The sequence below is a fragment of the Anabrus simplex genome, chromosome 3 (assembly GCF_040414725.1).
Source record: "Anabrus simplex isolate iqAnaSimp1 chromosome 3, ASM4041472v1, whole genome shotgun sequence".
Lineage (NCBI taxonomy): Eukaryota > Metazoa > Arthropoda > Insecta > Orthoptera > Tettigoniidae > Anabrus > Anabrus simplex.
In genome coordinates, this window is record NC_090267.1 from 339,687,855 (window position 1) to 339,710,075 (window position 22,221).

Here is a 22,221-nt window from a genome sequence, read left to right on the forward strand (position 1 = left end):
TTTTCTTGAATTATCTCACCCAAATATTTGAATTTCTTTACCTTTTCTATTTGACCAACATCTGTTACTAAAAACTTCGGGGCACTTTTTATATTCGTCAAAAATTTTGTTTTCTCAACAGAGATTCTCAAACCTGTCATGTTGGCTGTCTTTTCAAGGAGATTGACTTGCATTGCTGCATCTGTAAGGCTTTCTGAAAGTATGGCAAAGTCATCTGCAAATGCTAGGCAATTTATTGCAACACCTTTGTTCTCTTTCCCCAGCACGAGTGGCAATATTTTGGATTCTTTCAGTTTTTCATTCCAAATTCTTACAATTTTTTCCATGACAATTGAAAAGGAGTGGAGATGAACCACTGCCCTACCTGACACCTGTATTTATTTTGAAAAGTTGAGATATTTCACCCATAAATTTTACTTTTGAGATAGTGTCTGTAAGGGTTTCACGAATTAGGTTTGCCAATTTAGTTTTAACTCCAAATTCACGGATTACTTTATCTAGGGTTTCCCTATCAACAGAGTCAAAAGCTTTATTTAAAGTCAATAAATGTTACAACTATGTCTTTGAAGTTTATTAATCTGTGTTGAATTATAGATTTCAGGTTGAAAATCTGTTTGGAGCAAGATCTGTCCTCTCTAAATCCACCTTGATATTCACCCAATTGACTGTCCAGTGTCTATTTTACTCTGTTCAGTAGTATTGTTGAGAATATCTTGTAAGCAACTGGCAAGAGAGATATACCTCTGTAGTTTTTGACATCTTGCTTGTTATCCTTCTTGTGTAATGGGTGTATTCGAGCCACTTTCCAATCCTCTGGGATCTTTTCTATTTCCCAAATTTCTTCAAAGATTATTTGTAGAACTTCTACAATTTTTGGTTCAGCCCATTTTAAAAGTTCAGCTGTTATGGAGTCTTCCCCACTAGCTTTGTTATTTTTAAGATTTTTTAATGCTTCCTTAATTTCTTCCACTGCTGGAGGTGAATCAGCTTCTCGATTTTCGTGAATTTCTGAAAATGTTTCTCTTATATATATATATATATTTTTTTTTTCAAAGAATCTTCTACTTCCAATGCTTCACATTTCTCCTTTAAATTTTGAACATATGAAGCATGAGCATACCTTGCAGCATGGAGAATGTTCTTATTAATGGAGACCTTTTCAATTCTACCTATGTTTGAAATAGCATCATATATTCTTCTTTGTGCTACAAGGGATTCTTGTAGCATGTTCTCTATTATAACTTTATTAACAGAAAAACCATGTTCAAGTGAATCATTTCCATGAAACATTATTAGTATTATTTTCAGAAATGAAGCCAACTTCTCTGTTTTCAAATTTACTGTTGGTAAAATAGTGTGGAGCCAAAAGTGATCGTACCTCTTGTCTTTTGAAGATAAAGAATTCACTACTTCTTTGAAAGTATCATTCTCACAAACAGATCGGTATATGATTTTAAAAAATGATTTCCATTACTGCTTCAGCGAAGAAATTTCTTCATCTATTGCCACCAACGACTGTCGAGCTTCTGCTTGGCTTAATTACCCAAGATCCATTTGCTTTCAACAAAGGCATTTAAAGCTATCCTTAGCCGTTTGCTGCTTACAGGTTGTTTGGCTACACATGGCCCTCTGTCACTGAATCCCTTTCTATGTTTTTGTCTAAAGCCATTATTAAAAATCTAAGACCACATTCCCTATGTGTTGATCCGGTCGTGTTTGTGATGTAGATAGCTGCCGTGATGGATCATACTGGTTTGAAGAATAGAACCTAGTGTCCCTGTACATTCTCTATCTCAAGTTTTGTATTGTTTTGTTTTTGACACAGTATATGATACCTATGTATGTTTTTTTTCAGCTAATTTCTTACCCCCCTCCCCCCCACATTACAAATAATATATCATCCTTCATAGTTTTGGCTTTACTCGATAAAATGACTAGTGGCTGGGTATAACACAAAAGTGGAACCCAATAAATAAATTAAGAAGGAGAATAAGTAGAAGAAGAAGTATCATTTTACAATGCTGTCTTCAGATGGTTATTTTTTTTAATGTTATAACGTTCGGGCAGAACTATACGCTTGTTGTTGGCTGCATTAATAGATACTGTGATAAAAAGATTTTCTTCACGACCTCATGAAATGTATTTGAAAAGATGGTGTATCATAGCAGTAAATTGCAAGAAGTAATTTGGGATTTATACATTTTAATACAAAATAACTCTTTATAATGTGCATTTTAACCATTTTACAAATAGGTTAACAGTTAGAAACAAATTATTATAGCAATGTTATAGGCCTATTTGCAAAGCAAGCTGCAGTAGGCCATCCTTTTTAGAGCACACACATCATAATAGATACCGTACACATTGTATTGTATTGCCATAGTCTTAATTATAGCCAGGTAGAGTCGTGATAACATACCGTACTGTTCTACAGACCAAAGTGTGAAATTTTATAGTATTCCGTTACAACCTAACAAAATGGATTTGTACAGGCAGTAGACAAATATAATTACACAAATAGGCCCCCATTACGCAACATCAATAGCTCACAGAAATGCCATATTTTACATCCGTAAATTCATGTGCTTGACCCGAGGTGGTGCATTTCTTTTCATGCACACCCCTAATGGAAATGACCTGCATGCACCGTTTTAACCACATACCAGTTTCTGGGAGAGTCAGGATTCAAGCCCAGGCCTCTGAGGAAGGCAGCTAGTAGCGCCAAGCGTTATATTACAGAGGTGGACTTGATCATATTATAAATACAGACACACAATATAAATAATTACTTATTGGCAACTTTAAGTGATTCTGAACTTTTCTTCTCATGTATAACTGTTGATAGTGTAGATGCGGTTTCAATATCAGGAATTTCAATAGGTCCAACATCAATCCTGAGCATTTTTATCAGAAAAAGTTCCTGTAGTCTCTTCTCGCTGTTGTTGTTCTCTTTCCCTATGTTTGAGATACGAGGTCGAGACTATTCGCACGGTCGATCAGTACGTGAGGTGACATGTTCTGAGCAAAATGCATAAACAACAGCTGAAAAATGGTTACATTTCATGGAAACAATTATTCGCCTTCATGAAATAATGACTGTTATCATGGCCTTTCTTATAAAACATGGTTATATTTCAAATTAATTTAAATTTAAATTTGAAATTAATCGCCTCCCTAGCAGTATTAACTTGCACTAACATGATATCGTACTAGAAATACACCAATGATATTTTTCTGAAGACAGCATTGTTGAACACTAATCTCGTTATCACCACTACTAATACACAAATTACTACGTTGCCTCTATTGAGAAATGGTAGGATATCTAGGGAACCAATGTTTCTTTGTGATCAATTTGCAGTTATTGCTCTGTTGCTATTTCCTGCAAATTGTTTTTCTTGTAAATTTATTATGTGGCCACTTTCTACAAGTTTGAAATAATGTGGCTAATTGTTGTTGCATAAAACACACTGAAATCCCATTGTTATTATTTAGTTGGCCATGGTAATACGTGGTGAGACGACAGCGGATATGTGAATTGATTATTTTAACCATGTTGGTTAATCCTCCCTGTATTGACTTATACTCAGTTTCTATAGAACACTTTCCCGCCTTGTCATTACTTTACATATTTTATTATACTTAATTACCGTACATGTTTCGAGAGCTAACTACTCTCTTCTTCAGCGGTGCCAAACATCAAAACTAAAACCTTTGGACTTGATATATCTGTACAGATATAATTATCAACAGAACAAATATATAAATCTTGAAATTCATAAAATATTTCTTTGTGTTTCAACTTTTACTAAGTTACTATGTCATTTATTACAAACTTTAAAATAGAAAATTTCAAATAAAATGAATAAAACCTATTAAATTAGTCACTATATGCTACAATTTAAAATCTGTTCTGCTCTTGGAGCTTGCATCCTCATTTAAATCTAAAAGAGAAATAAAATGTTTCTTTGTGTCTAAATTTACATTTACATTGTCATTTAGTAAAACACTTTAAAATAGAATAATCTTCAATTCCTAAAATACCGAGCTCGATAGCTGCAGTCGCTTAAGTGCGGCCAGTATCCAGTATTCGGGAGATAATAGGTTCGAACCCCACTGTCGGCAGCCCTGAAGACTGTTTTCCGTGGTTTTCCATTTTCACACCAGGCAAATGCTGGGGCTGTACCTTAATTAAGCCCACGGCCGTTTCCTTAAAACTCCCAGTCCTTTCCACTCCCATCGTCGCCATAAGACATATCTGTGTCGGTGCGACGTAAAGCCAATAGCAAAAAAAAAAAAAAAAAAAAAAAAAAAAAAAAAAAAAAAAAAAAAAAAAAGTCTTAAAAAAAAAGTCTTAAGTCACTCTATGTTGAATTTAAATTATTTTCTGCTCTCTTCTTGAAATTTCTCCTTTCCTTAATTCTGCTATATTTCTGAAACCTTTCTCATAAATCGGAAATTTTTCCTCTTAATTCTGCCCGACCATGCTAGCCATTTTAACCGTCAAATTCTTCAGTTTCAGCTGGTTACCAAATTTATTCACAAATTAAAATAACATTACACTAGTCTGAACCAAACAAACATGTCCTTGCTCCTTTGCTTGCCGTCAATGAACTTACGAGGTGAGCTGCTACTTGTCGCTATGCTGCTGGTTAAGTAATGACCAGGGAACGGATTTATATGTACTAATAATTATTGAAATATGGAATTATATATGGACTTAAAATTACACATATAACATTAATTTCTATTTAATATCAAAGTTCAAAGAAGCTAAACAAAGTAGATCTACATGCAACATAATGTTGCACGTCTCATTTTAATATATTTGAAGAACACACAATCTTTTATTCTCTGTTAGCGAAACAATGGATTACAAAATGCTCTTTTAAGTGCTGGAAAGTGAATCTTCTCCTGTTATCTCTAAGCACAGATTTATATTGATTGAAACTGTGTTCAACATCAGAAGAGGTAATGGGGGCATAATTCAACTTCACAATATCTGCTGGGGTTAAATCCAATGTTAATTTTACACTTAAATCTCCACATAGCATTGCAGCAACCTTTGTCATTTCTTCATATCCAGGGTTTTTTGAAAGTACAGTGGCCATCTTCATGTTTGCTACATCTGCAACTTTACCTGTACCACGATTTAGTTGTTCCAGTTTAATTCACAATTTCACAACTTTCAGAAAGTGAGAGATGCGAGTTTTGGAGCCTTTTCAGTGTTTTTGTGATGCATGAAAAATTATGCTGAATGTAACATTAATTTCTATTTAATATCAAAGTTCAAAGAAGCTCATTTCTCACACTTGTATCGCAGAAAACTGTTTTCGCGGCTTCAATTGAGTCTGCATCTTCAGAGTCCATGGCATGCAGAATGTTCTTAATACAGTCTATATATTCAACCGTTTGCAGCCACATACCCCACCTAGTTAGAATCGGCTTAGGCGGCAATGGAATTTCTGGGTACATTTCTTTTAAAAGATGAACTCTTCTGTGGGCTTTGAGAAAAACTTTTTTCCACTCAGGAAATCAATAAATCTACTTTGGGGTAACTGCCTCTTACCACTTCTGCCACACAATGAAAGGCATGGGCTACACATGTTAAATGAGTCATCTTAAGATATACAACACACAATGCTTCTCCGGCTTTTATCATATAAGGTGCGGCATCGCTAATAAAAAGTAACACTTTATTATACTTAACGCCCTGTGGCCAGAGGATACCCATAGCCTCATTGAACAGTTTTGCTATAGTTTTGTTATCGCACTTTTCTAGAACATCACAGTGTAAGAGAATACGTTTACAATAATCTTCGCTTAACAAACCAATGATTACGTTGCCAATTAGCCTGCCTTCTTTGTCTGTTGTCTCATCAATGGAAACCCAAATTGGACCGTCTTTAATCTTATCTTCGAAACAGTTTCATCGTATACGGCTGAACAGTACGTTTTTTCTGAACGTTGACTCATCCGAGGTGGATCATTTAGTATATTTCTCGAGGAATTCCCTAAAGCACTGATTATTCAGTTTGAAAAGAGGTATGTAAACAGAGATGAGAGCACGGCAGAGATCGGTGTTGAACTCGGACGTTACACTGGAAGTTGCTGGTTGTGTCAGAAACAACTGTCTCTGCTTGGAATCTCGTAGTCTGTTAGCCTGGTGTTTACTGGTTGAAACATGTTGTTGCATAAGGAACCTTTTGAGTAGATGTCAATGTACAATGACACAAATTACAAAATAATATCTTACTGTCAGTTTATAAACCATCTTCTTTAAATTCTGATACGTGACTTTTCAATTTTAAACTGGTTGACTGAGCTACTTTAGGCACATTGTAACAACGTTAATGTCTTCAATGAATATCAATATACAGCTGCACACATTGAACATACAAGAACATTATGATACCAATATAAATGGTCCGTTATTGGACATTATAAATTTTCCAGCTAACTCATTCCTGGTTGCCAGCGTTTCGCCCCCGTGTGCTAGGTTGGGCTCGTCAGTTGGTACCTAGCACACCTACCAAGACACATGGCTAGTGCATACCGTGGAGGCCACTGCGTAAGCTACTTGAAGCCACCGGCAGTGCCAATGCACTATGAGAGACTGTCTCACTACCAAAAATTGATGCCTGCTTGGCCATCAGATGATACAGATGTTGATTCCCATAGGGAATCTGAAATTTTTGTCCCGAATGAGTAAATTTATAATACCAATATAAATGGTCCGTTATTGGACATTATAAATTTTCCAGCTAACTCATTCCTGGTTGCCAGCGTTTCGCCCCCGTGTGCTAGGTTGGGCTCGTCAATTGGTACCTAGCACACCTACCAAGACGCATGGCTAGTGCATACCGTGGAGGCCACTGTGTAGGCTACTTGAAGCCACCGGCATTGGTATTATAAATTTACTCATTCGGGACAAAAATTTCAGATTCCCTATGGGAATCAACATCTGTATCATCAGAACATTATGATCCGTCTCACTGCTAATTCAAACTGTGAATGACTGGTAGTGAATTAAATGGAGTTATGAAGCAATCAATGGGAATGCCCGAATTACGAACTAATCCAGAAACCACTAGCACATCGTCGACGAATGAGATTTCCCTAGTTATGAAATTATGGCACAGACACATTTGATGTTATGTAATGCAGCTTATCAGTGCTGTAAGTGTGATTCAGATAGTTACAGTACTGACCGGCTGATCTCCACCACTTCCAGGCTCAACCTTTCTCTTTCTTTGCACTGCTTATCAGCTTATTTTATTAGCCCAGATGTGGACAGGCATAATAATGACCTGCACACACGTAAAAATATTAATTTTTTGAATACAGATTTTTAATTTATTTCTCAATTAATGAGAGGACTGCTAATTTAATATAATTTAATACTTTTTAGCCGAAATATAGACTATATTGATTTTAACGACTAAGAATATGGAACATGTGTGCTAAACTCCAAAATATGGAAAAATATGGAAAATGAATACGGTACTCCATTTTTCAACTCCACACGTCATGATTCGTAAAGATAATGCAAATTATAATTAATTTTAGCTTCCTAAAGAGATATGTATTTACAAATAAATTTGTTACCTGGTAATGGCCATTTTAACCGTCAAATTCTTCCGTTTCAACTGGTTACCAAATTTATCCACAAATTAAAATAACATTCCACTAGTTTAAATTTGATTGGAGGGCACATTGTGAAGAACGACACAACCTTAATAAAATCTGTTCCAGTGCAAGAAACGTTGGCTATAACCTTGTGCTTCTTGGAAACAGGAGATTCGTATACAAGCTTACAGTACCAATTTTGAGTATCCAAACAAGCTATTAGCAATATTATTCCTGAAGTTTGCATAGCTGTAGTTGAACAACATATGTAATCCAGTACAGACTTCTGTATAAAAGTCTGGTTTAGGAAGATAATAGTTGTTAATGGACTGCATGAAAAATGGTTTTGCACCCAGCATTCATGATTACAATGCTTCGTAACTAAAGAAAAAATATTTTTATTTTCACTACGGTCAGCTGCTGATGAAGGTGCCCCTAAGTAGTTCTTGTAATTTTCACCCGCAGCAGCACACTGCTATATGCACGGAGCCTATAGCCATATTACAAGTATAGCCATAACCGAGGCTATGAAAACTACGCTGACAGAAGCCTTGAACACTCTTCTAGATCTCCCTTCAATAAGTAATTTTATAGAGGGACGCTAGAATGAGTTCATACAGACTTAAACGAACTGGATGATGGAAGGTTAAAAGGCCCAACCTTGGTCACTGTAAAATTAACCCGCCATCGGTATCGTTGTTAGGTAGCCCCTAACAAAAACATTCCTTATTAAGAAAAGTTTTTTGGTTTAAGACTCAAACTTTTCAAACTCCAGGTATTCTCAAATGAGTTTATGAGTCACATGTTTTCCTTCGTTACGCGATGATTCAAACCAAAAAACTTTTCTTAATAAGGAATATTTTTGTTAGGGGCTACCTAACAACGATACCGATGGCGGGTTAACAGTGCTGTAACAGGGGAAGATTTTACACATGTTATGTGATCATATGACTCCAAGGTATATTTTTGAAAAGCCATTCGAGACCCAAATAATCCAATGCAAAGTCTGGGATATCAATAAGTGGAGAACTAACAGGGAAGATGTGGTATGATGGATGGATGGCTCAAGGATGGAAACACAAACAGGAGAAGAGATCAACAGAGGAATACCTGAAAGGTCTATCCAAATAGGCCTGGGCAAACAAGCTACAGTTTCTACAGTTTTTCTAACTGAAATGCTAGCCATTACTGTGTGCCTTGAGGAAAACTTGAAAATGGAATATAGAGGTAAAGGCATTCTCATTTTCATGGATAGCCAAGCAGCCATTAAAGCACTCAAAGCTTTTTGAATCACATCCAAAATTGTTTGGTATTGCCACTCAATTCTCCTAAAGCTCTGAGTACTATGTCAAAATGATATGGGTAGCAGGGCATGCAGGAATAGGAGGAAATGAGAAGACAGCTAGAAAAATGGCTCAGAACCAGTATGTGGGATCTCATATGGGCATGCCTGGAATTAAATAGGTAAAAGGGTACAATAAAAAGAAACTGAAGAACTGGAAAACTGTTCCAGGATGCCGACTTGCAAAGAAACTAGTACAAATTCAAAACAAGAAGCATACAAAAGAACTGCTTGCACTTAGCAGAGAGTATACGAGATGGGTTGTGGGGGCTGCTTACTGGCAATTGCCATCTTAAAAAGCACCTACACAGAATTGGAGTAGTAAGGGACAATTTATGTACGAAATGCAATCAAGAAGAGGAATCAGCAGAATGAATACATGCTATTTGACTGTGAGGCGCTGGGAAGAAGTAGAATCTTTACACTGGGTCTTCCTCGTGAAGAGAGAGAGAAGATCCAATAAAACCCAATAAGAACAATCTGCAGCTTTATGAAGGGAGCAGGTATTATTAGGTGGGAGTAGGGGAAAACAGATGGTAACAAAAGATCTTAGAGGTTGACACTAAACAAGGACCTTTTATAAGAGGCCCTTGGGAAGAAGAAGAAGACACCCCACAAGGCAGTACTAATGGACTTATATGCTTTTTTTTTTTTTTATATATAAATGAATAAAGAACTGGAATCACAGATAATGCCATCTGCAGATGTTATATTGTATACAGTCTTGGTGAAAAACTAAAGTATAACCCGTTCCCGAAATATCTAGGAGTCACCCTGGACAGAACTCTGAGCTACAAAGAACATCTCACCAAGCTCTCTCTCAAAATCGCTACAAGGAATACATCCTGCACAAGCTTTGTGGCAGTTCCTGAGGAGCCTCGGCAGCAGCAGAATACTGTGCCCCGGTATGGGTGGAATGTGCACATGTGCATAAAGTGGATACTTAGTTGAATGATACCATGCGCTGCATAACTGGTACTGTAAAGTCAACACCTTGCACTGGTTACCCGTACTTAGTCATATCCCACCACCCCACCTGAGGAGAAATGAAGCTCTGCTGAGAGAAGCAAAGAAGATCTAGTCATCTTTCTCATTACCAGTTCACCAGGAATTTAGTTACCCACTGCCATGACGACTTTGATCTAGGAGACCGGCAAGTATACTGGCCGGCCAACTCTTGAGGGATAATTTTAATCTAAAGCTGAGCTGGCAGGATGAATGATCAAATTCAACATCTGGAACTAATGCTCATGAGCTAAATCCAACTCGGAAAATGAAGGGATTCGACCTCCCAAGAAAATTATGGTGTCGCCTCAACAGACTGAGAACTTCCTACACCATAAGTAGGGTTGGATGGATTTTCTAATGTGTGATTGCATTGAAGAGGAGCAGACCGTGGACCATGTCATCCTGTGCTGTCTGCTTCATGAATAATCCGGAAGCCCCAGTGACCTGTTTCATTTTTCAGAAAGTGCTGTAGAGTGGCTGAAAAACTTGGACCTGGACTTATTAACTTCTTGTTATAATCTCCATACGATTAAACAAATACTGTATACAGTAATAAATAAGGTAAAGAAGTGAGAGTGACTGTAAACAGATCTCGACAATGTTGCAAGAGGACAGCAGACAATAGTAATGGTAAACGGCATGAATCATCAAGGCTGTTTCATCAAAAGGAGAAGTCCTCTCAGTTTTAAGTACTTCATGGATGAGATGAAGTACCTATGGGTATCACTGCAAATACTTATGTATATGTAAGAAAAGATCCTCATTGGGATAATTACATTAACAAGGTTATCGATCTCTTCATATGGTTATGAGGGTGTTTAGGGGTTGTAGTAAGGATATAAAAGAGAAGGCGTATAAGTATCTGGTAAAACACCAATTAGAGTATGGTTCCAGTGTACGTGACCCACACCAAGATTACTTGATACGAGAACTGGGGAAGATTCAAAGGAAAGCAGCATGATTTGATTTGTTAATTTCTGATGAGAGAATTATGTTGCAAAAATGTTGTGAATTTGGGAACTTGGGAGTAGATGAGTTGCTTGACTAAGTGGTATGTTTCGAACAGAGATGGTGTGGAATGTTACATTAGTCGATGAATAACTGAGTGGAACGTTTAGAAGCAGAAAAAAAAAAAAAAAAAGATCATAATACACTGAGCGAGCGGCTGCATGGATTGGATCACATAGCTGTCAGCTTCCATTTGAGAGATAGTGGGTTTGAACTCCACTGTTGGGAACCCTGAATATGGTTTTCCATGGTTTCCCATTTTCACGCTAGGCAAATGCTGGGGCTGTACCTTATTAAGACCAAGGTCGCTTCTTTGCCACTCCTAGACCTTTACTGACCCATCATTGCCATAAGACTCATCTGTTACACACAATAAACCTCATGATGATTTTTTCGTATTGACTTACATATAGGCTACTCATCATCATCATGTCCCATTATCCAGCTGTAGCTGGGTAGGGGCAAATATGGTTCCTCCACTTTCTTCGGTCTTTCCACCACTCCTCTTTAACTAAGGAACAGACCCAGAATTTTCCTGGCCTGAAAGTGAAAAACCACAGAAGACCATCTTCAGGGCTGCCGACAGTAGGGTTCAAACCCACTACCTCACGAATACTATTTCAATTTATAATACCTTGTAAGTTATAATAGTGCTTCTGTCATGACTGTATGTATGTATATGGACTTAATTTTAATTTCATCAAAAAAATAATTTATTTTCCATGTAGATACAAACCCTGTGAATACCCAAAAGAAACATTATATCAATAGGTTTAATTTTATTATGTCTGAGAAAAGCATACCAGCGAGGAACTTGCACAACACTATGCACTCGTCTTTTTGAGCGACTGTACGCAGCAAAGAAGATGTAATTTTTCTCTCCCACAGTAACCCCTGCCAGTTGTAAAAGGCGACAAAGCAGAAACCCACAAGAACAACCACAAGTACCCTGCCAGAATGTGGCATAGCTCCCATTAAGTAGAGCCAAGCTGCTCATTTTCCTATCCGGTCTCTGCTGGTCAATTTTGTTCTCTTCTGACCCCAATGGCATTAGGACTGCAAGGCCAAGGGTTTAGGCCATCAGCTCATTGCTCTAGGAAGCAAGCACTACTTGTTTCACTTGTGATGGCTGGTGCCGAAGGGAAATGGAACAATAGACATGCTCCATACTTACTTCTGTAACCATGCAGAGATAATGCTACCAAACAACTTTTGTATGAGTATGTTTTAACAAATTATTATTATTATTATTATTATTCATGGTGTGGGTTACTGTAGTCACGTTCTAGTTCGTGAGGCATGGACAACAGCTGAGTGGCCTAGCAAGTGCTTCTGAGAGTCGGGATACCAGTTGCTACAGAACGGGAGTGGGCATCTTGGACATATTCAGAGTCCTGCCCTCCTTGTGCTCAGGTGGCTAAGACTATACAATCCACCGGGGGTCCCTAACCCGTTAGAGATCCTCACTTGGACTATGTATAAGTAGGGTAGCATCCTGCTTCATGAATTTACCGAGCTCAGAACACTTCAAGCAAGCCTCAGACCTATGGGAGTAACGGTGTTCCACTCCCATTTGACAGGTGAGGGACTCCTTGGAAACAACTTGCCGAACGAAATGGAATTCAATGGGGAGCTATCAATATTAATGGGGCTTATGGAAGAAAGAAAGTAGACCTGGCTGAGCCAGCAAAGAGGATGCACCTGGATGTGCTACAAGTAAGTGATATTTGGGTAAGGGGAGATAATGAGGAAGAGATAGGAGATTATAAAATGTACTTGATGGGTGTTAAAAAGGGATGGGCAGTGTGTGGGGTAGGAATACTATTGCATGCAACATAGTTTCTATTAGGCATGTAAATGAGCAAATGATGTGGGTTAATTTTGCCGTTGGAGGAATTACAACGAGAATTGTCTCAAGTGTATTCACCATGCGAGGGTGCAGATTAGGATGAAGTTCACAAGTTTTATGAAGCATTCAGTGACACTGTAATCAGGGTCAACAGCAAAGATAGTACAGTGCTAATGGGCGATTTCAATGCGAGTTGGAAATAGAACTGTAGAATACGAAAGGGTGATTGGTAAAGATGGGGAAGATATGGAAGCTAATAGGAATGGGAAGCGTTTGCTGGACTTCTGTGCTAGTAATGGGTTAGCAGTTATGAATACATTCTTCACGCATAAGGCTATTCACCGCTACACATAGGAAGGTAGGGGTACTAGTTCCATAATAACTATATTTTAACCAAATTCGAATTCAAGAAATATCTTAGGAATGTATGGGTTTTCCGATGATTCAGACCACTATCTGATCTGTAGTGAACCAAGTATCTCTAGCCCTAGGACAGAGAAAGTGAAATCTGTCTCCAAACTAGTAAGGATAAAATATCTCCAGGATGAGGAAATTAGACAGAAGTATATGGGATATGATTAGTGAGAAGTTCCAAACAGGGGACAGTAAGCAGGTTCAGGATATAGTAAGAGAAGGGGTGGCATACAGGGATGCTATAGTAGAAACAGCAAGGGAATGCCTAGGAACAACTATGTGTAAAGATGGGAAAAAGCGAACATCTTGGTGGAATGACGACGTGAGAGCAATTTGTAAATGTACAAAAAAAAAAAAAAAAGAAAGAAAAAAAAAAGAGAGAGAAACTTATCGGAAATGGCTAAAAACAAGGGCTGATGTAGACAGGGAATTGTATGTAGATGAAAGAAACAGAGCAAGACAAACAGTGTTGAATACAATGAGAAGTCTTGGGAAGATTTTGGTAATAAGCTGGAAAGACTTGGTCAAGCAGTAGAGAAACCTTTCTGGACAGTGATAAAGAAAGAAAGGGAGGGAAAAAGGAAATGAATAGGCTAGTGTTTTGCATAATTCAGGTGAACTAATCATAGATCCCAGGGAATCACTGAACAGGTGAAGGGAATATTTTTTAAATCTTCTCAACGTAAAAGGAAATCTTCCTGGTGGTGTCACGAACAGCCAAGTTCATGGGGATGAGGAAAATGACGTTGGTGAAATTATGCTTGAGGAAGTGGAAAAGGGGATAAATAGACTCATACATAAAAGAGAGGTAAGTTGCAAACTGTCAAAATGAAGTTCCTTAGATAAACTGTACAGAGAACAAGGAAGGACTGAATTAGGAATGATCAGATACGAAGAGACCTGCAGGGCAACCTGACCATGGAAGAACGGCTGTGTTTCAAGGGTGAAGTGGCTAGGACATGTTAACCGGATGCAGGAGACTCGAACACCAAGGAAGTATCTTGAAAACATTATTCCGAGATGAAGACCAACTGTAGCCCTAGAAATAATAATAATGTTATTTGCTTTACGTCCCACTAACTACTTTTACGGTGTTCGGAGACATCGAGGTGCCAGTCCCACAGGACTTCTTTTACGTGCCAGTAAATCTACCGACACAAGGCTGACGTATTTGAGCACCTTCAAATACCACCGGACTGAGCCAGGATCAAACCTGCCAAGTTGGGGTCAGAAGGCCAGCACCTCAACCGTCCGAGCCACTCAGCCCGGCACGCTGTAGGAAAAGGTGGTTAGATCAGATAAGAGAAGACCTAGAGAAGAGAGGAGAGGTGGTGGTGGTGATTATAGATTGAAGAGGAAGTACAACTCTATATAACACTAATCAGAGAGAAACAAATGGAAGGAATCAGACGCTACGAAAAATGAAGTCATCGTAGAAACATGGGATGCCCTAGAGAGAAAAGAAGCAAACCAGTACCGTAATAAAAGGAAGCACATAGTTTTTAAACATCCTACCTGGCTCGCTGAAAGGAATTCATGATAATGATGTTGATGATGTCATAAAGCAGCAGGAATAGATGAAATTAGACCTGAAATGGTTAAGTATAGTGAGAAGGCAGGGATGAAATGGCTTTGTAGAGTAATAAGATTATCATGGAGTGTTGGTAAGGTATCTTCAGATTGGACAAAAGCAGTAACTGCACCTATTTATAAGCGAGGGAACAGGAAGGATTGCAACAACTATCGAGGTATCTCACTGATTAATATACCAGGCAAAGTATTTACTGGCATCTTGGACGGGAGGGTGCGATCAACGGTTGAGAAGTTATGTTTATGTTTTGTAAATTTAAAAACTTTAAAGTTCCCTATGGGAATCAACATCTATATCATCTGATGGCCAGGCAGGCATCAATTTTTGGAAATGAGACATAGCTCTCATAGTGCATTGGCACTGCTGGTGGCTTCAAGTAGCCTATGCAGTGGCCACCACGGTATGCACTAGCCTTGCGTCTTGGGTGGTGTGCTAAGTCCCAACTGACGAGCCTAAATTAGCACACGAGGGCGAAACGCAGGCAACCAAGAATGAGTTAGCTGGAAAATTTATAATGTCCAATAACGGACCATTATATTGGTATTATAAATTTACTCATTCAGGACAAATATTTAAAGTTCCCTATGGGAATCAACATCTATATCATATGGAGGAAGTGAGTAAAAATGACAACTGCGGTTAGGGGCGCACAGTTATGAACTTGCTTCTGCGAGATAATAATAATAATAATAATAATCGTATGGCCTCAGAGCTATTGAAAAATGTATCACGGGAAATGTGTGATACGTACATTACCAAGTTCTTTGAAATTATTTAAGAAAAGACTACATAATTTTTTATAGGGAATCTGCTACCAGGGCTACCGCATTAAATGCAGATGGATGGATGGATGGATGGATGAATGAATGAATGAATGAAGGAATATAAGACTAATGGATTATTTTAATGTAAATATTTGCCAAATTTCTCAGTAACAACCATTTTTTAAACTCTAAAACAGTACATCTAGTCAAGATGAAAAGGGCTGAAAGTGAAACAACAGGGTAATCATTTCTACCAAACTCATAATTTTACAGTGACTGTTCTACTATTTCAAGGTGCTTGGGAGACAAGAAAACTGCTGGAGCATTTACAAGAAACTAGATAAGAGACCTAAACTTTGAATTGTTCTCCTGTAAAATTATTTTCTGTACAATTTTACTTTAAGGTTAAAATATGCTGAAACTACTTCAACTATAGGTTTAACGTTGGATACATAGTTTTATTCTACTCTACACAGAGAGGAAGGATCTAAAGGACATTACAGGTTATGAACGGTCCTTACGTTTAATTAACAGTTTAGTAAGAAAATACAAGGGTATGAATGTTGCATTCACGCTAGTGTCATTTCGAATCTATGAACACAAATTACAAAACTACAATGATCCACAACAGACAAGATAGAAGGAATGAAATATCTACAGAAACAGGAAAAATGACAGATATGAATTCATAGTATGCATTGCTGGAGGTCTACTTACAATCCTCCAGTTCCTAAATATTTTTAAAAGAGACACAGCAATCAAAACGGAGCTGACAGCAAGGTTAACATACAAGTTCCATACTGCCAACATGGCATAATGCTGGTACAGCAAAGGTAAACAGTAAATCTGAGTAATAAAAGTCACATGTTACTGCTGTGGACATATTAAGTACCAATACTGGCCCTAGTACATATACAGTGCAGTGAATGCCAAAGGTTTGAAATCATGGATGGAGGTAAACATTAGGACTTGCTTATAACTTTCAATGATTAGTTTGAGTTATCCAATAAGTTGTAATCTAAAAATGACTTCCTGGAATATATTGAAATCTGCACGTATTCGTAATCGCGAGAAACCAGTGTAAATTTACCTCAGAATGGAAATATTTCGGCTACATGAAACTACGTTGAGGCAAGTCTGAAATGAACACAGAGCGATGAAGCTAGCATAAACCTCACACATCAAACAACATTACACTTGCAAACTGATCCTAAATGGAGAAGTTCAGATGTGTTTAAATCAATTCAACAATGCTTGATGCGATGTCCATTAAAACTATAGCACTTACTTCGGTAAAAGGTTCAGAGCCAATATTCACGAAGAGGAAAGATCACTTTCCCTTCAGCAAACGAAGTCGAGATGAACACTGACTAGTCGAAGGGAAACTAACACTGTATTTTCTAAATTAAAATTCGTATCATCATTAGTACAACTAAACGGCTCTAACTAACAACAAGAATATCTGACGTTTCACAAATCTGTTTCCCCAACTTCTCAAAACGCACGAAAAGAACAGCTGCAAGGCTGACGACACAAATAATGTGACGTCACGACCAATCACTCATGATATCATGGTCATAACAAATAACGAGACAAATAAAAATAGCTTAACCTTAACATAGTTCGTTTCGACCTCAACACTTCCCAGCTGATCCCGATCATACGACAAACTTCTCATTTAGTTTATTCCATTTTTCCAAATGAATCTGCAGTTCGTCCGTAAAAAAAAAAACCTAGTAATTAAACGGGTAAATCGATTTTCTACGGCATACCGCGACGTACTATGGGAGAACTATGGGTACTGAGAATCCGTGAAATATGATTATATTACCAACTGAACCAATAAAGTTGTTCTTTTGGGAAAGAAGTTCTTTCAAAACAAAACTGCACGAAAATGTCAGTAATTTTCATCCGCGTGTCAATATATGACAGCAGCAATAAAGGAATGTAAAAATCAGGGATTCTATGATGCCTAAAAGAATGCGAATATCGAATTACAATGGATATTGCGAACTTCTAACATAATAGATACCGGTACTTGAATGATTCAGAAAAAAAAACAAAAAAAACCTAGCCTTCAGGACTACTGTTAATGGCAGTTTTATTATCAACAACAAACGACAATACCAATCCTAACAAGATATTTACAGGACTATAGTAACAAAAGTAATGGTGATTCATTGAGATAATCCGTTTGCGATTACCTGCGTGTATAATTCACGGAGAGTAATGTCTGATAACATGTTTTCCTGTTTCCTTTTAAAAATTACGTGCTAATTATGGTATGCATAGGGTTGCCACGCTTAATTTCGTACTTAAAAAAAACAAAAAAACCGAATTCTTCCTCATGTTAGGTGACCACGGGCAAATCAGGGATTGCAATCTCCACAAGAAATGGAAGCGATGAAGCAAGCCAGATGACTAGAACCCATAGAAATGTGCTGCCACCTCATTTTATAAGACATAGGCTATTCATTCATACTTCATTTTTAAGACAGCAACGTTTGGCGTACCGGTATCGCCATTATCAAACAGTACATCGTCACCAACCAAAAAATCAACGAGAAAGCGGATTTAATCCTGATAGATCGTTCGCAGAATAGGTTATTCGGTCCGGGCAAAACATAGTCTTTGGTTCAAGACTAGTCAGTCGCCGACCGATATCCCGAGGCCCGAAGAGGTTTTGAAATACGATGTGAAGGCAAAGGGAACAGCAGTATAGAGATAGGCCTAAGGGAGAGATCAAGAACCCAAAACTTATATCGAAGGATAATATTGAAGAGTAACGTTGATTACCTCCTCAATACTCAACCATAGACTAAGGAAATAAATAAATAGATCCACACATTCCAACTGAACAAGAATGGGTAAAAGGACTAATAATCTGCAAGGAATTCTACGCCACAAATGCCATGACACTGCAGATCGTAGAAATCTTCCTGGAAAAACCTAAAGGAAAATATCCAATTGTTTTTCTAAATTACAAAAATTACTTTGTAAACAGGGAGAAACAATTACACAAATTAAACAGAATAATCGGAGAAGAAAAAGAACTAAACAAACGAAGATAAAAACGCAAAAAAATACTGTGTTAATCGAAAATAAGATGATGATAAAGGATGACTGGTGTATCTCAAAGGCAATTAAAGAGACACACGGTGTCATATAACTACAGCTAACGTAAAGAAGAACATTAACGAATTAGATTTACACTGCATGCCTGCATGTATGCAAACGATACAATGATACGTGGTGGTGGTAGTGGTGGTGGTGGTGGTGGCGGCGATTACTGTTTTAAGAAGAAGTGATATGGCGCTAGGCGCTAAGCTCCCAAAATATGAAAGATCTACAAACATCCCTTGGATAGGTCACAGAAATGAACATCAAACAATAATAACGAAATCAACAAACGGAAAACAATGGGAGAATGGCAGCATAGGACAGGATAAGATTAGAAGATATACAGCGATTTACCGGTACGATATTTATGAAACATCCTACAGACTAGGGGAGTAATATTCTGAATACACATCAGAGAACAAACCACCGCAGAGAATAGAACAATGTTTGACAATAAAGACCACGCAAAACTATCACTAAATATACAGGAATACAGCAAAAATAACGCCAATTGTCACATATGGTTTCTAGGTATAAAAAGGGAAATGGCGTATCGCCTTTAGTGCCGAGAGTGTCCGAGGACAATTTCACCTCGTTAGATGTTATGACTCCCGTAGGCGACCTGCGCATATTGATGAGGATGAAATAATGATGAAGACGACCCATACACCCAGATCTCATGCCACGATAATTAACCACTTATTATCAAAATTCTGAACCCTGCAGGGAATCGAACCTAGGACCGCTGTGACCACTAGCCAGCACGCTATGTATTTAGCCATGGAGCCGGACGGCATCTATACAATAGGACTACGGGCCATCTAAAAATCGGTTAAAGCAAGATTTATAAAACTAACGTTGGGTACCGGTACTTCTAAAGTAATATCTTCATCGCTGATGTACAAGCTGGCAAGAGAAAATATCCCTATCGAAGACATCAGAATTATGCTATATTACTCTACTGTCAACTACAACTCAAATAAAGGAACAGATACCGGTACATCAAAGAAGGGAAATACACTCTGCAAAGAATTCTACTCCACAAATATCATGACATACAGAAGGTACTTTTAAACTTTTCAAAGTTTGTTTGTTGCCATATTGGTCACACTTGTTATACTCATCATTATGGTTGTATCTGGGCGAATAAAAACTAGAAATTATAATTAAGCGACCGATCTGGGCGTGGTGATGAAGCAAATACTCAGGCTGCAGGAATAAAGAAAATTGCACACTTTCCTTCTTCTTAATATGCTTACTCTCCAGGGTTTTTTTTCTCGGACTCAGAGAGAGATCCCACTTCTATCGCCTCAAGGGCAGTGTCCTGGAGCGCGAGACATTGGGTCGAGGATACCAGTACCTCTCGCTGCTATGAACAGGGCCCTTGCTTGGTGATGAGAAGGTGGGAAGGGATAGAAAGGAAGAGGGAGGAAGCGGCCTTACGTTAGGTACCATCCCGGTATTTGACTGGAAGAGAACGGGAAACCACTTCCAGGATGGCTCAACCTCCCGAGGCTGAGTAGGCTACTATTTTTCAAATTTCGTGGCAGATCCGGGAATCGAACTTGGGCCTCCGGGGATGGCAACTAATCACATTAATCACTACACCACAGAGGTGGACACGCAGTTTCCTTAATTAGGAATATTTCAAACGTGTATACCAGTGGCGGTTCGTGACATTTTACTCTGGCAGGGCTGTGCCGTCATCTCCTCCCCCCCCCCTTCCAACGACTCAGTTTTCACTGTCCAGCACCACGATAATTGTAGATGAAATATAATAATAATAATAATAATAATAATAATAATAATAATAATAATAATAATAATAATAATAATAATAATAATAATAATAATCCGATAACACTGGCTAAATACTGTATGTATCTTCTTCCGAGGCAGAACGATCACGTAGCGAATATCAGATAATATCGCGAAGCGGAAAAAAGTAAAAACTTAAAGCATCGCAAATCCGGAAGCATTACAATCTGCATATCCTTAAAACATCGACAATAAACATATACTTATGTTCACAAAACCACTAAATTCATGACTCGATATACTTTTCAGGTTGAGGTTAAAAAAAAACATAGGCTAATATATTACAACACATGTAGGGAAGTGAAGTGAGGTGTGAAGACATCTAAGCGAACACCACTAACAAGAAAATTCAACAACTGTATCCGAAAAACAATCCTAGTAGATTACGAAATGTCAGTCAATTGTTATTATAAGTATACAGTTCGTACTTTGATGATGATGATGATGATGATAATGACGGGATGAAGATACACATGAAAATAATACAAGAAAGTAGGTAACGATACCTTAGCTGACTTGCTTGTATACAAAATCCATTCTCCTCTCCTTCTGCTCTGCGAAGTGGTTGATGACACGTTCGTTGAAGTTAGCACTGCCTTCGTGATGTACAGGCCGTACTGTACCTCCGATGACGTCACACAAAGAGGCGAACTGTTTCCTCCGTCCGACCCGTGTAATGCAAAGACATGATGCGTCTGTATCTTTTGTAATTATGAAATATTTACAAATGTATTAATATTACAGGTGAGATCACTAAAACCTGTAATCGCATCATAACTCGTAAGTCAGGTCTATGTAATTTTAGGAGAAGTAGGTATGAAGTGTGATCTACGCGGTCAAAGCTTCAGTGTTTTACTCGTCAATGTACCCAACAAATAATTATTATGCATTAATACAAATATGGAGACAACAAACATGCAACAATAAATGTTAGTTCTATACCTCTAGCTTTCTTAGTTTTTTTGGACACTTCTGGCACTATCCTTCGAAGATTTTCTTGAGATCCTTTCTTCTATACAAACATTTGTATCACTTTTTGTTTAGGAATAGCCCATGTTTTCCCAAATATTAATGCACTGATCAGCCAGATCTATTAGTTACTTCCCACATTCACGGAAACTACCGAGGAATGGTTCTTATTCGCATTAATTTTGGGGAGAAAAGGCAGCACGTACTCAACATTACGAACCCAATAAATAACCATATGTAGGTTCCATTGGTCACTGTCCACTTTTATACTTATTCTGTATCAACAATGAAACGCTCTGCTGTAAAACTGTGAAAGAAGAAAGTCAAAAGCAGAACTCATCATCAGCTCTGGAAAATGTGTGAAGCATACACTTTTATTCTTTGTAATAGGTATTTTTTCGGTTGGAATTTTCGTTTCTCATAAAGGTTACCTGGCCGCATACGAAGAAAATGAAAATATTAATGTCTATTTACTTGTATAGTTGTATTTTCGCCGTGGTACGCACAAGTTCTCAGCGTTGTGGCAAAATTTGTAGCACATTATATTTCCACAAAAACGTGTTATACGATAACAATTAAATGAATAAATTACACGAGAATTATTACGTCCCTTGAATTTACATTACATTACTCACCACGTGAAGATACCATGCCTAACCTAAACTGTGAGGTCTCATGATCTTAATAACAGCTATTTACGTAAATCCTG

The 22,221-nt window shown here is 37.8% G+C and overlaps 1 protein-coding gene across 3 annotated transcripts in view; it reads right to left on the bottom strand.

The window, feature by feature from the left end:
* Window positions 1-17,849, bottom strand: part of Ubr1 (Ubr1 ubiquitin ligase) — a 64,901-nt gene extending 47,052 nt beyond the window's left edge. The window contains exon 1 of one of the 3 annotated variants that reach the window (XM_068226700.1): window positions 17,810-17,849. In XM_068226700.1, the coding sequence (XP_068082801.1) occupies window positions 17,810-17,848 (39 nt within the window). In that variant the 5' untranslated portion in view covers window position 17,849. Of the gene's footprint in view, window positions 1-16,322; window positions 16,405-16,893; window positions 17,364-17,809 lie in introns of those variants that run through there. The other 2 variants (XM_067143217.2, XM_067143218.2) reach the window with 2 other exon arrangements.
* Window positions 17,850-22,221: the final 4,372 nt, after the last annotated feature.